At 39.9% G+C, this 16,118-nt stretch overlaps 1 protein-coding gene across 2 annotated transcripts; it reads left to right on the top strand.

Moving 5' to 3' along the window:
• The first annotated feature begins 1,990 nt into the window (after positions 1–1,990).
• Positions 1,991–16,041, top strand: LOC5503828. Of its 2 annotated transcripts, XM_048732803.1 has the most exons (14): positions 1,991–2,225; positions 2,317–2,395; positions 4,930–5,245; positions 6,122–6,297; positions 6,733–6,912; positions 7,461–7,799; positions 7,873–8,178; positions 8,317–8,783; positions 10,156–10,250; positions 10,823–10,982; positions 11,065–11,134; positions 12,771–13,051; positions 14,512–14,683; positions 15,354–16,041. In XM_048732803.1, exons 1-14 carry the CDS (start codon positions 2,199–2,201, stop codon positions 15,554–15,556), a joined length of 2,871 nt encoding a protein of 956 aa, XP_048588760.1. In that variant the 5' UTR covers positions 1,991–2,198; the 3' UTR covers positions 15,557–16,041. The 2 variants fall into 2 exon arrangements, with proteins under 2 accessions (XP_048588760.1, XP_048588761.1); XM_048732804.1 differs by lacking the exon at positions 4,930–5,245.
• The last annotated feature ends 77 nt before the right edge of the window (positions 16,042–16,118 follow it).

Raw genomic sequence — 16,118 nt, 5'->3', positions numbered from 1 at the left:
TGGAGCTAGCTTGGAAACTATAGTTGTTTGTTACAAATCTGGCTGCGTTCTTTTGTACTTGTTCTAATCTATTTACGTCTGTGTCATCAAGTGGATATGCATATGGGTAATATTCTTGTACAGCTATAACAACAGTATAACAAAACGGCCCTTTGTTTGTTTTTGATGAGTTTGTTATCAAACTTTCGAGCGTTTTCACTAGCGCCGCGAAATGTGTTTAGACCTCCAACATGGCCGCCGGGTGGTTATGCTAATGAGCGTGACGTCACATGCAAACCAAGAATAGTACCAGAACATGAGGAAGTTGATTGCCCCTACTTATGAGCCCCTGGTGTAAGATAAGATTTGTTATTTCACCCAAAATAGGGTTACTTTATTAAAAAGAAAAGCCGTCGTAAAGGGAAGACTTATTTTTCATTAAGCGATCGTATTACGAAAAAAAAAAAGAAAGATGAAATAAAGCGATTTAACTTAAAATTACGGAACTCTCCGAAAGAGAATTAGAAATTCATTAGCTACTCGGTAAAAAATTCTATTGCACATTTTAGCTTGATGGAAGTGCCCGCTGTCCAGACCACGCGCGGGCTCATTCTATGGGGTCCAAATCTGACAAAAGGGTTATTTTCAAACGCTTGTATCTTTTTTTAGTCAAATTTCGAGAATCTTTCTGATGTCATATGAATACTCTTTACCTATTCTTCATCTCAGGATAAGTACTTAAATATTAAAAACAAGCTAGAGGAATTAAAAAGAATTAGAAGCTAGGGGCACTTTATCATTTTGGGTATTCTATAACATGTTACGGCATAGCGTTGTTAAGTCAGGATTACCATAGCAATGGCCTCTTCGCGCGCAAACGTTTTCATTTAGAATTAAATTGAAATTTACTACTAACAGAAAAGGTTTATTGTAAAGATCTGAATGCTATTTTCATTGTGCACTTTGACAGAGCTGAATGCAATTATTTGCGATGTAAATGTCAACTTCACTGAAGAAGCTTTAATCCATGAAAAAAAGAGAAAAAAAAAAGAAAAAAAAATGCTGTGTAAATCATGGAGGGATATTGTATTCAACTACAAATACGTTTTTTCTAGTAAATATATCAAAGAATATTCGAGAGCAACTAAGTAGGGGGCGTGGCTTTTATACATTCGTCAGTTAGGTCGGTATAGCAGTATTCGATATATCTAATTTGTAAACGAGCCGCATTGGTTTTTCACCTAGCTAATCTGTTCACTGATTATTCTTGGCTCGAGGCATATGCCACTGTGCATTTATTGGCCTGATTTAACTTGAATAGTTAATGACGCTTTGGTTTGGCGCCACTCGAGATTACAAATTAAGAAGGAGCGGTATTGACTGGCATTGGTCACCAAATCTGACCACTGATTATTTCTTGGATCGGGGGCATATAAGCAGTTTTCACGTTAAATCACCTTTAACAGCTTGTTTGCTCTTACTTATTGCAATCCCGTCTTAACACTCTAAAGAACGCTTGATTTCCTTGCCCAGTCTGGCTTACAGACAGAATAAATATATATTGCACACATTTATTGTAAACAAAGTGCAAGAATTAGTCGTGATGCGTATCCCAAGTCATATTTTAACGGGCAAACTACCTTTAGTATTGAGTTCACTTTTGAATATATATTCCCTTTAAACATAATAGTGCGATTCTATTTTTACTTAAAGAAAAAAAAAGACTTTTATTCTGACATTCGTTGATAACCCGTCAAAAAAAGTCAAACAGGAAAATCATTTTTCTGAGAAGACAATTCAAATACAGCAGGTTTCATATCAGATTTTATCCCATTAACACCTTTGATTCTAGTTTCGCTGTCCACCGTATAATTTGTGACCCGTATAGTATTTATCACAAAATTATCATAGCAACAACTGAACAACCAAAACAAAAAATTTACTCTAAAGCTTTGAAATTAATAATTATTAGCTTATCAATCAATTACAGCGCTACTACGATAGGCGAATATTCAATCAAGGAATCGTTCATTAAGTGTTCGGTCCAGCTCGATGTTATGTGCTTTCTCTCGCACGATTTATTATTTATACGATTGCAAATCATTCATATAAAGTAAAGCTGGTTTTGAAGTACGAAGCCCAGAAGGGCCATAAGAAATAAGAAAACGGATAGCGTTGGGATTTGACCTTCCTCTTATAGATGATTGAGGAACAGAGAAATGAAACCGCTACACCTAATTGCACTGGTACGAAGAATTCTAATCGAAAATCATTACAAAATAGGTTACCCTTTAGGACGGCTTCATGCTGATAGCTATGTTTTTTTTTCTTCTATAGATTTTGGTATTCTGTCCATGTTTTTTTAGCCAACTCTCAAATAAATCCTTCAAAGACGTTATTCCTTGCGTATCCCAAGGTAAGTGACAAAGTAACAGTAAGAGTTAGGAAGTCTAGTGGTTATCTCCTCTAGATTTTGACTTGCCTATAACACTGCGTAGAATTAGATTTACCATTAAATAACTCGACATTTTTATAGTATAGATGGCGATCTAATAAAAATTAGCCAATGTTATAGACTTAAAAAAAAGAGAGACAGTAATCTAATTATTAAATAGCTGAATAAATTCGATACCGATGCTTCACTTAGTAGTACGCTTAGAAAATAAGCAAGAAATTGATGATAAAGACGCATCATATATATTTCTAAAATTTGGAAAATTAACATTTATTATGTCTCATATGTTTTAATTGCCTTTTTTATTTTGATCAAGGTTCAATATAACCAGTTGTTATTGGTAACAAACTAAAACAATTTTTCTGTTGGCCGTAAACAATTTGCAATTTACTGATATCGCCTTAGTTCCTAATTAACGGTGTATGCACTTTCTTGAACAGGCAATAATCAAGTCCGTTTAATCAATATATTCATTCGTGAAAAAGCTAGGATCTTGTTAGGAACATATGCCGATTTAAGGATTCCAATTCAACCTATAGCTTAAGACTGTGAAAATGAAGGCATCTTTAAAAAATAACTTTTTTATTTTATCTTTAATTTTTATCTTTCATTTTCAATGTATTTATACATTTCAACCTGTTTTAAATCCAACCACACACACGACAGCCTAAAAGAATATAAAAACCGCCTTTTTTTCAAAAGGTTAACTCTTTAACCGCAAATTCTATGTTTTATTACAAAAATACCACCCGTTGTTATGACGCCGTAACCAGCAGTTTTGCTATCTCATATTTGCATATTGTTATCCGTAGTAGGTCTTGTACATTCATTAACACGTTTAACAAAATTTCCATTAAACGGTACGAACTCTTACGGGCTTCCGCTTTACTAAGATAACTATATTTTATACTTTTTTCCGCTTTCTAAATTTTAGCGGTGTCAACCAAAACGAAAATTCCCAAAATTCACACGCGCAGCTATAAAGCAGTAAACAGCATGGAAAACAATGACAATAGCATAATGCTACTCGTAAAACATGGTTATGCCCTCAGCAGGTGGGAAGGGATGCAATAAAGTACTTGTAGTTACAAAAGTATAACTCTTTGAAACAGCCCCCAAGCGAAATGTGTGTTTTCCCTGTTTTATAACCACAGATAGCACAATCAGATAGCATGATTCACATTAGAAAGTGCCCATAAGAAGTTCTTTTAGAAGAGTAGCATAAAAAAGTATTTGTGGTAATAATTTTTATGGTGACTTTTAAAACGCATAAAAAGAAGTGTAATAGAGTTCAGTGTGCAAAATTTCGCGCCTCTAAGCGTAACCAAACACAGGAATACGATCTGAATATTATTCATGGTTACACTGGTTTTTTTTATATAAGAACTTTTAGTTGTTCTTTGAACAATTACACAAATGATCAATAGCAATAATATATAGAATTGGTAATATGAACACAATTTGACTCTGCACTCTAGAACGCATCAGACTAACAGAACAATATTTTGCTGCAATGTGAGCCTCTGTAGTTCTTAGGACAGGCGCGTACATAGGGGGGGGGGGGGGAGGGGGGTGCGCGCGCAGCCAAAAAGTGGGAATCTTCAAATACTATGCTTTTTCCATGTGATACCTATGACTGCGCACCCCTGTCGGCCAATCATGGGAACGCGCCTGTAAGATTTGGTTAAATCTTAGCCTGGACGTTCTTATAAAAAATACTCATATAAAAAAGTGTATACAGGAATTTCTCTGATACCATCCACACGTGAAAAGATACGATATATTCCACGAGAATGCTAACTTGGTCCTTTTATATATATACATTCAAGATGACGTCTGAGAATAGCTTCTGAAAATGAATGATTTATTTGACGGTTTTTTCTATTTAAGGTTTTATTTGTTGTAAATGTCTATAAAATTCCTAAGCCATCCATGGACTCGTTGATAATTTAAGATGTGCAGAATATTTTCTGTTAGTGATTCTAGTCTTATCGTGGTGATTAGTCCATTACAACACTCAAAGATAATTAGCATGATCCTAACAACGCTATGAATTCGGAGTTATCCATTTCGCTATGAATTCACACCTGTGCATCTGTTACGGTACAAACGTACAAACATTAACTAAAAGATGCTGGATTTCTTTTTCTTAAAAAAATATAAAACACAAAGCATCAAAATGATGCCCATCTACAATACACCGTTTTTAGGTATTTTCGAAGATTACGAGCAAAAAGCTTGTTTCTAGGTTTTGAAAAGCAAGGTTTTATATGTACGTGCTTGCGGCCAAGACGGCACTTAAACGTTTTTCCTGTGTATAGAAACAAACCGACCGGCCGCAAAAGAGCGGTCTTTTATGTTGAAGAATCGCCAATTTTTTTTTGCACTTTGTATATGATAACTATGGCTGCACATCTTATATGTTTGTTCACATGTGTATATATATTTTTACAATTATTTAAACCATAGTTCGCGTATCTATCTATATATGACAGATCATTTCGGCGTGCTAAAGGAATTCTGGGATGGCATTATTCCTGACACAGTTGAAGCTCTTAAAGTAGATTCACGTTTTCCTGCAACTCCTTCGGTCTCAGTCTCTATTGCTGACTTCGAAGACAGCGGTGGGCGCGGGGATAACTATGGTCAGCGGCTTACCGCCTATTTTGTGGCACCAGAGACTGGAAACTACACATTTTACATGTCATGTGACGACCAATGCGAGCTGTCAATCAGCACAGACCATCATGTGATCAATGCACGGAAGATTATTTGGATTGCTAGCTGGACGGATTTTAGGAAGTGGGATAAGTAAGTGTAATTCCTGCTTGTTATTGATGATGTATTCCAGCAGACTTCACAAGGGTACTTCTTATTCACACATTCAATCACGTGATATCAACAAGCAGTCCCGACCCATTCACTTCATCTTAAGTCGCAATCACGTGATAGTCTCCGCATACTTACGTTTGCACTCTCGTCATAGTCACATGATAGTCTTCGCATATTTAAGTATACCCGACATATTCACGTGTGCACTCACGTCGCAATCACGTCATAGTCTCCGAATTATCACGTGTGCATTCTCGTCATAGTACGTGATAGTCTACGCATATTCAAGTGTATTCGACATATTAACGTGTACACTCACGTCGTAGTTACGTGATAGTCTCGGGTCTGTGGCCCAGGTTCGAATCCTGGCTCAAAAGGGGGATTTTTTCAGGGTTCCTGCCTTGATTCGAATTTGTGTCACAAGTGAGTTGAAGTTATCCTCCCGTGTTTCCAGTCTTCTCGGATAAGGACACTAAACCGGAGGTCCCGTCTCTTCAAGCTGCACTACACTAACCTTAACCGAAGGGAACCACTGGGGACGCAATAAACCCTCTGGCAGTGACCACCCACAGTGAAAATGCTTACTAACCGAGGGCCATATGTTAGAAAACTGTATATTCGGTTAAATGTGCTACCCTCGATAAACACAGATTACAAAGCATTATTACAAAGATATCCCCGTCGCAGTCACAAGTACAGTGATGATATCCTTCTCTTGCATGTTTTAAGAGCAATCAAGTCCAATCACGCCTCTGTTCACGGATCCATTACGAGTACTAATCACGTAACATTTACGTAACGGGTGTGTACTAAAATAGAGGCAGACACAAGTCCCTTTCTTTCTGTCCCTTTTAGATTTGGGGCGAAACAGAAATCCCAGCCGATCGACCTATCAGAGGGCTCTATCTACTACCTGCAAGCTTTGATGGCTCAAGGTCGGGGAAACGACCATCTGTCCGTAGGAGCTAGATTCCCGGATGGATTGTACGTTAGACCGCTGACCAGCAAGTATCTTATTCGCTATAAGCCAGGTGAGGTCTTATACGTTGGAAGCGAGAGACCAAAATTATGGGCGTATTTTCTAATCTTAGTGTCAACTGGGCCCGAAGTAGCGTCCACGCCCTCTATTTTGCTGTTGAATTAGATAGATCTCTTAAAACAAAGCCTTAAAAACTGAAGCCAACTTGAGAATATTCTTCTTCCAGTGAAAACGCTTCTTTTTACTAAAATATATATCTTAATGGAAAGAAATTGAAAATCATATACGCATTTTTGGCCCAATAAAGTACTCAAAGCCAAGAAACAATAGAAAACTATATTGGATGAATGTTTCAGCAGTTTAGTTTAGGGATAGACCCGTAGATAAGCAGCTCGATATCCTCTGGAGAAGAAAAAGAAAAGGAAAGGCGTTAATCTATCTGACTGTTGCACCGTCTTTATTCAATAAATGCTGCTTATTGTTTTAGATGAACGATATGGCGCTGCCTCTTCGGGAGCCTGGGGCGAATGGTCCGCGTGCAGTGCTACGTGCGGCGATGGCACTCAGTCACGTGACCGCACGTGCATCGCCCCACCTCCTATATACATCAAAACGAGGCTTAACGGAGTAGATTCTCGGAAATGTTTAGGAATTAGAGCATGCCCCGGTAAGGAATACTTCAATCTCTCACTATGCAAGCTTTCATGGTATATTTAATAGCTGCGTACGAGCGCAATGAATTCATCGAAAATTTGAAGAAAGGTACTGCTGCTCGTGAGAAGAAGAAAACAGAGAATATGACACTATTTATCCAAGAATGGTTTTGTTTATGGTATTTGTCCTATGGACACTTTAGGGGGCCCTAGTCAACCAAACATTTGTAATTATTTTCATTTGGAATAGATTTTGTATTGAAAAAAATCGAAATAACCATCTAAAAAATCTTTATACTTTCCCTTAATCATATTAATGGGAAATATATCAATAGCTCTCCCAAATCAACAAATAAAAATGGGTGCTTTTTATGTTAGGCAGTTTGCAAGAAAAACAAATTGGCCGCTAACAGAGGCTCTTTAATATAGCAAAGTACCTTCGCTTGCTATTATGCTTAGCGAATCATAAAGGGAAGGCCAGGATAGACGTGCACCTCACTCCTCAATGCCCATAACTTTTAGCCTGTATAACTTTTTGCTACAATTATTTTCATGTGCCCAGTCCCTCCCAGCCGCATCACCCCAGGGACAAGCACATCTTCCTCCGTGATTATCAGCTGGCAGCCAGTCACGTACGAAAACCCTGACATCCGGGTTCGTGGTTACAACGTCACCTACACCATTCTACCTATCTTCCCAGCATCCTCTAGGAACCGTCGTGCGGTCAGTCACGTGGTCTCCTCTCCAGAAGCTGGTCACGTAATTGTGTCAGCTGACGTGCACTCAGTGGTGTTGCTCGGGCTGCGCGCGCATAGGGATTACTGCGTCAGGGTGGCGACGCTGACCAGTGACGGCCAGAGTATGACGTCATCCTGTGTTAACGTGACAACGGAGCAGACAGGTAGGTCACGCGACGAGTAAGATATAAGAAGCATCGGTGTGGTTATTAAGATTATGACGTGTTGTTATCGCAGCTCCAAGCGCTGCGCCCACCGGCCTGTCCGCTGTCAATAAGACAAGCCCTCACAAGGTCTCTGTTCAGTGGGGCCCTGTTCCACTTGGGGACCGGAATGGAGTCATTCTAGGGTACTATATACAGCTGTACCCGGTCAGTACTGCTGATAAGGAGCCAAGATCAAAGGACGCGATGACTATACGAGTTTTGGATCCTGAGATGGGCGCATTAGTACCAGGTCTCCAATCCTACACGGTCTACAGCGTCCGAGTGGCTGCATTTACAGCAGAGGGGACTGGGCCATTTTCTAAGGCTATATATGTAGGTATGTTTTTCATGAGATCTGATATATCCTTATTAGTTATTAAGTTTATTGGGAGCAGAGTCGGTGTGTTTGCTAAATGTATCTCATCGTTTTCATTTCGTTGGCTTTCAAACAAAAATTTTATTTTTCATTTAACAGAAACGTGTCGGTGTCCAAAAAGGTTCTTTACAAACTGGTGGACCCTACCTCCGCTGACCACCAACACAACCGCGCCTGCTCTGCCAGAAGGATCCTTTCCTCGATTCTTGAACACCTTTATTGCGCATGCGTGCGGAAAATGTCACAACCACAGAGAAACCGTGATTAAATACATTACATCAAACATTCAAAGCCACAAGCCAAGCCAATATGACGTCAGAAAAAGCATACGAATGTCCGCTGACCTCAGCTTTCCTCTGACTGAACCGGAAGGCGAGGTCGGTCAAGATGACGACCACGTGTTTGTGCCAGTCTTTAAAATGATGTCATCTATCGTCTACTTCCGGCGGAAGTTGTCTGGGGAGGTGTTTGCGCGGATGGTTGGTTCGTCAGTTTTCCAGTGCTGGCCACTCGTGCTGCTTATCATCGTCCTGTCGATTCTGTCTGGAATGGTCATGTGGTTCATGGTGAGTCACACCACGTGGTATCATTTGGTTCATGGTGAGTCATATCACGTGGTATCATTTGGTTAATGGTGAGTCATATCACGTGGTCTCATTTGGTTTATGGTGAGCCACATCACGTAGTCTTGTGGTTCATGGTGAGTCACATCACGTGGTCTCATGTGGTTCATGGTGAGTCACATCACGTGGTTTTGTGGTCCATGGTGAGTCAAATCACGTGGTCTCATGTGGTTCATGGTGAGTCACATCACGTGGTCTCATTTGGTTCATGGTGAGTCAAATCACGTGGTCTCATGTGGTTCATGGTGAGTCACATCACGTGGTCTCATGTGGTTCATGGTGAGTCAAATCACGTGGTATCATGTGGTTCATGGTGAGTCACATCACGTGGTCTTCTGGTTCATGGTGATTCACTTCACGTGGTCTCATGTGGTTCATGGTGAGTCAAATCACGTGGTATCATGTGGTTCATGGTGAGTCACGTCACGTGGTTTTGTGGTTCATGGTGAGTCTCTTCACGTGGTCTCATGTGGTTCATGGTGAGTCACATCACGTGGTCTCATTTGGTTCATGGTGAGTCACTTCACGTGGTCTCATGTGGTTCATGGTGAGTCACTTCACGTGGTCTCATTTGGTTCATGGTGAGTCACATCACGTGGTCTCATGTGGTTAATGGTGAGTCACTTCACGTGGTCTCATTTGGTTCATGGTGAGTCAAATCACGTGGTCTCATGTGGCTAATGGTGAGTCACTTCACGTGGTCTCATGTGGTTCATGGTGAGTCACATCACGTGGTCTTATGTGGTATATGGTGACTCACTTTATGTGGTTCATGGTGAGTCACATCACGTGGTCTCATGTGGTATGTTGTGAGTCATATCACGTGGTCTCATGTGGTTTATGGTGAGTCACATCACGTAGTATCACGTGGTTCATGGTGAGTCACATCACGTGGTATCATGTGGTTCATGGTGAGTCACATCACGTGGTCTCATGTGGTTCATGGTTAGTCACATCACCTGATATCATGTGGTTCATGGTGAGTCACATCACGTGTTCTCATGTAGATCACGGTGAGTCACATCACTAGGTATCATTTGGTTCATGGTGAGTCACATCAAGTGGTCTCTCATGTGGTTTATGGTGAGTCACATCACGTGGTCTCATTTGGTATATGATGAGTCACCACGTGGTCTCATGTTGTTTCTGCTGAGTAAGATCACGTGGTCTGATTTTGTAGATAATGGTAAGTCTGTTCACGTGGTCAAGTGTACATCGTGGCGAGTTTGTTTACAATTGTCACATGCAAGGATAGTGTATCTGGCAAGTGATCTCATGTGGGTGATGGTGATGACGAATCAATATTGTTCTACAGGATTTCAGATACAACCAAGCGCAGTTCCCCTCGTCTTTTCTTCGCGGGGCGCTCGAAGGAACCTGGTGCGCGTTCATTTCCATGACCACTGTCGGGTATGGGGATCTTATTTGCAATGATCTCGTCTGCACTTATAATCAAATGTTATCTTTAATGTAAACATATCTTTATCGCGATCAACGAGATCATCATCACCGTTAACGCTATCATCATGGGCCATATGTTAGAAAACTGTAATTCGCTTAATTTCCTCCCCTTGGTAAATAAAGATTAGTGTTGTATTGTATTGCATCATCATCGCCATCATCAATATCACTATTGTCATCATCGCCATCATCAATATCACTATCAACGCCTTCATTATCAGTCATAATATTCATCATTGCCATCAACGTCATCATCATCTTCTTCATCATCCTCATCACCATTATCAACATCATCTTCATCATCATCACCCAGCATCATTATCACCGTCATTGCCATCCCCTTCATCATCATTATCATCATTATCGATCACTATCATAATCGCCATCAGCCTCATCACCACCAACGCCATCATCACATCCATCATCATTACCATTACCATAATAGTCAATACCACGAAAATCAGCATCATCATTATTATTGCTAGTTCCAGTTAATGACTCGTCCTTACATTTCTCCTAAGATACGGCGACAGATATGCCGTGTCGTTTCAAGCGCGTCTGTTCGCAATAGCTTGGGTCCTAGTTGGCTTGGTGACAATGTCATTTTTCGTCGCCACTGTTGCGTCATCTCTAACCGTGCAAATCGTCATCATGACTAAATTCCCGGAATCTAGTGGAAAGGTATTAAAAAATGGAAATACTAGATATATCAGACTAATCACTGCTATTCATTTAACGATTTATTAAATTGTTTATGAAATAGGTTGGGGTTCTTGAAGGATCGATTGAAGTCCGTATCGCCGCAAAAATAAACGGAACCAAAGGAACAAATGGTAAGCTGATAAGAACTTCATAAAACAAATAATTAGGCATCAGCAATGAAAGAGAGCACAGGCCTTTCATGATAATTCCGTTCAAAACTGATAAATTTGATTAAATTAAGTCGATCGATGGGCGTGCCTAGATTCATGTCCCCTCACCCCAACCCCTCAAAACAATGTTGGGCACCCTGAAAATTTTATGCACATTCTCTAAGTATTTCGCTACACATAAAATGTTTTTTTGGGCGAGAAAGGGAAATAAGATGAACATTTTTATTGGAAGTGGTGGAATTGAATTAAATCGTGCATGGGTACCTCAAATTTTGTCTAGGATTGCAGATTTTCTATCAAATAATAATAATAATAATAACTTTATTTACAGAGGGTGGCACTTAATAGTGTAATACACTAGTAAACTTGTGGCCCTCAAAACTCATACATACAAATAATACAATATAAAATATATATATATATATATATATATATATAAAATCTCTATTTACAATACAAATTATAAAAATACTATTCCCACCCAGACCAAAAGGAGAAAAAAAAAAAAAAAAAAAAAAAAGATTAAATAAAGAAAATAAAATATGAGTTAATTCGAAATTAAAATGATTTAAAAGTAATTGTTCATTAAGATATTTATGACGGAGAGCGTTCTTAAAAGAGCTTATATTAGGCAGTTTCTTTATGCTGGCTTCTAAATTGTTCCATTTACGGATGGCATTTACTGTAAACGTTTTCCCACCTTCGGTTTTTCTAGTATACTTTGGAGTTATAAAATTCAGTCCTGAGAAACGAGTATTTCTATTATGAAGTGTATTGTTCAGCTTAAGAGTTTCAATTAGATATTCGGGCACCATCAGTTGTAGCCTTTTGAAGAGAATAGAACACATTGAGATGTGATTGTCCAGATAGAAAGGCAGCCATTGAAGTCTATTAAACAACGGTACTGAGGGTGCTCTGGGTTCAGCGTTGAGTATTAGACGTGCAGCTCTTTTTTGTAGAGTTAGAAATCTTGACAAACAATCCTTAGTTGATGCTGTTTGCCAAACAGTCCCAGCATAGCTAAACAAAGGTTTGATCACTAAAAACGACACTTATATAGGATACTGAAGTGATAGTAAATACTTCCAAAAACATGTTAAAATGGCATATTTCGTCGTTTGAATATGTTCTGATGCCGAAAATATTCATTTTAAAAGTTGCTGGTAAAAAAATTATCTGTTCCCTTTTCCCAGGAGGGACCATTATTTTCTTTTCCAACCAGCAGTGGTTAGGCATTTTAGCACATGAATAATTGCCCGTATAACCGATCGGGACGATATTTTTTCCCAAGCATCCGCTCCAGCGCTTCCAAAAAATTCCCAACTAGTTCGACTTTATAAATTTGCCAGCAGAACTTTTTAGGACGGTTTTTATCCAGCTACCAATAAGTCTAACATTCAAGACAGCAAAAAAAAAAAAAAAAGAAAAAAAAACAGCTGCTGCCGAACAGACATTTTTCGGAACATCTGTTTTGTGCCCTTGGTATCAGCCGACGTAAGATTTTGAAAATATTGGGGTCACATGCCCCCAGTGCCCCACCCCCTGCTTCGGCCCTGCAAAAAAAATCTTAATAGTTAATGGCTTACGGCTCTTTCAGTTATCGCCTTCCGAACTCAAGATGAATTGGTTGAAAATCTGACCGAGGGAGATCTGGATGGAGTATTGATTGACGCACTGGGTGCAACAAGGACTGACTCACCCCTCCCCCTCACGGGCTACAAGCAGGTCAAGACATATGATCTTACTTATCATTACGGGGTGTATCTCGCTGGGGACGCTGCCAAGCTCGAGCAATTGATGATTGAATATCTGGTGGAGAACCCATTTGTGGTGGAGGAACCCGCTTATGTGCTGAACACAAGTGAATCAGAAAATAAGGTAAAGAGAATGCCCCAGTGTTCCCTCCCCTCTCCAAATTAATTGTCCAAGGGCCGATGCCCCGCTTTCCCTCTTTCGAACTTGGGGGCGTGGCTCTGTAGTGTCTTTGCCATTCACCAGCACTGAATTTCGAAGTTTGATTCAAATTTCGACGTGAGTAGAGTTGGTTGTTTTTGCCATGGCTCCGAGGGTTTCTTTCTACTGCGCTATCCAGATGAGCGTGGAACGCCTGTAGTTTTGTCGATGAGTTTTTGCGTAAAGTTTTTACGTCCCAACAGCATGTTAGCAAGGCGAGCTTTAAATGTTGTTAGGTAAAAGGCAAGTGGAATTTTAGCGGGCTGTCTGATTTTCTAGGGTGGCGCGACACGCGTAAACACATTTAAAGCTATTTCGGGATTTAGCGGGAGAACATTTGCGTGGTGACTTGGGTGTATTACGGGCTTCTCGACATTAACAAGGCAATTTAAAGTGTCAAAATTATTTGTTTTCTTATCGACAAAACTACTGGCGTTCCACGCCCAACTGGAGCGTAAACTTTGATTCTAAGCTGTATTCTATAGTGAGATGTGTGACAAAATTGTATAATAGCTATAATGTAGGGATTTACATTCAACCATATGCACAATATATTGGCCTCTCTCCGGGTGGCCCCTTCTTGTAAATCCTGGGGCCCCTTGTAGGGATATTACCGTAATAATTCGAATAAGTTCCCTCCTTTAAATAAGCGACCCCTCCCCAATTAGCGCCCCCATCCCACTAAACAAGACCCCAACCAAAGAACCACTTGAATGGTGTAAATCTAAATGTAATTTAGCTCGCATTGACATCCAAACTTTACAACAAACTTTCAAACTTTACAGCCTATTTATTATCCCTTTACCTTCTAAACACCTATGTGAGCAATGTTTTTTCTCAATCGATCCAGAAGCTGGTATTTTCTGTGGAGATAAAATAAACTCCCCCGCCGCAATAGCCCCCCCCCCTCCCAAAGACCTGAAAAGACCCTGGGCGCTTATTCGAATCATTACGGTACACAACATAGCTGCTTGTACAATAAGGTATTTTGCCTGAAATATAGCACTGAAATAGGGAATCAGTATTTGGAAAAAGGAAAAGAAGAACAATTAGATGAATGGGATGCAGTGTATATTGAATGTATACCCTTATACATTGTCCCGAGGCTGTCCATTATATGGAGGTTCTACTGTATGTTTGTTATGTGGTGGTCCCGAGGGTGTCCGTTATATGGAGGTTCCATTCTAAAGGCAAAAGGTTAAGGCGAGCCAGGTTCTCATGGTTTGGTTGAATAAAAGGGGTAAGAGAATAGAAAAGTTAATGTCGCGATTTGGTAAACGTATCTTCGCATTTATTCGTTTTTTTGCTGTTGCTGTTTTGCCCTAACGCACGGCCGTCATAATCAACTATATATGTCCCCTTGATGATAACAATTTCTTTCTCAGACCGAGTCTGTTGCAAAGGCCGCAGAGGTTGTGCACATAAATTTCTTCGACCCTTCAAACTCGATGTACGTGATGAGTGTTCGCGTCACGCTAGGCGCCCTTATCGGGGCGGTGTTGTGCGGGCTTATCTACACGTGCTACCGAGACGGACGATGCACCGGGACACATAGAGGTGAGCGATAACGTGACATGAACGACGTTACTCCTATCACGTGACATGTACGACGTTACTCCTATCACGTGACATTTCGGATGTTATAACTATCGCGTGACTAGAACGACGTCCCATCTATCACGTGACATGTATGTGACATGATGTATCATCTTTCATGTGACGTTTAAGTCTGACGTCATAACTAACACGTGACATATATGGCGTTACATTTCTCGAGTGGCTTACATGACGTCATATCTGTCACGTGGAATGAACGACATTTGATCTTCCACGTGACGTGTACGACTTTACATCTATCGCGTATCTCACACGACCTTACCTCTGTCACGTGACATGTTGGACGCTTAAATTAATGTCACAAGATCTTTTCGTGAATCTTATGCTGCATTCACACCAGAGCCATGTTTATCTAAACAAGGTTTTTCATTGCCTGGTTTTTCTTTTTTTGTGTTGTATTCTTTCTAGCTTAATGATCACCTAGTAACATGTACAGCACAGTCTATTCAGTTTTGTTCTTGGTTCTGTCCACTCTTGGGAGATTGAGATTTAAACCAGTTTAATTAAACCACCTTTAAACTGATTTAAATGCTGGTATAAATGCGGTATTAGACATATTCAGGCGTGTTTACAAAATATCGACACTTTGCAAACTTTCCCTCTACCATAGGCTACCAGAAAGCGTCTTGTGGTCACCGGATGACAGCAAAAGAGATGCGCGTGGAACTACAAAAAGTGCTGGAGACATTCTATCAAAATTGTCAAAATGTTCAACGCCGGTTAAAAGCAAAACACGAACTCGAGAGAAAGTTATGGATACATTACGCGAGGACAAAGGACACGCTCAATGATGTACAAAGTACACAATGTTAAATGGACGTGTCGCATTTGTGATAAACACGTGATCTTAGTAGGCGCTCTCGGTGTAAAGTGTACACAATGGTAAAGGGATGTGTCGTGTTTGAGAAGAAAACGTGAACTCAAAAGTGGTCATGGAACATTAAAGGGATAGTGTCAGGCATGGGCGCAAAGATGCTTTCCTTTAGAAAGTCTGGTACGCCAGACGACTAACAGTGCAGAAAATATCAATTATTTGAAAAGGGTTTTTTATATAACGTTAATTTCCTCTTGAGCCGATTTCCAAATGTTTTGTGCCCTATTGATATGTTTGACGACTGGAATGCACAGTGTGTACAATGTTGTAACGCAAATAAGCACTAATGGACAGTGCTCTTTTCCAATGTTTGGAACATGGCTTGTCCTATGGCTGTTGTAACTCGTAGGAACAATGCAATCAATAAAACAATGTATATTATTGTATTCATTTTATTTATAATAAAACTTCAGATCGAAATTGATACGAGTAATTGTTATTTCTATGCTTCGCCCCATGACTGGTAATCCGGAATCCGGAATTCATGAAAAAATGAGATAT

Source organism: Nematostella vectensis, chromosome 9 (assembly GCF_932526225.1).
Source record: "Nematostella vectensis chromosome 9, jaNemVect1.1, whole genome shotgun sequence".
Lineage (NCBI taxonomy): Eukaryota > Metazoa > Cnidaria > Anthozoa > Actiniaria > Edwardsiidae > Nematostella > Nematostella vectensis.
Note: the sequence above shows the minus strand (reverse complement) of the source record. Positions and strands in the feature narration are given on the sequence as shown.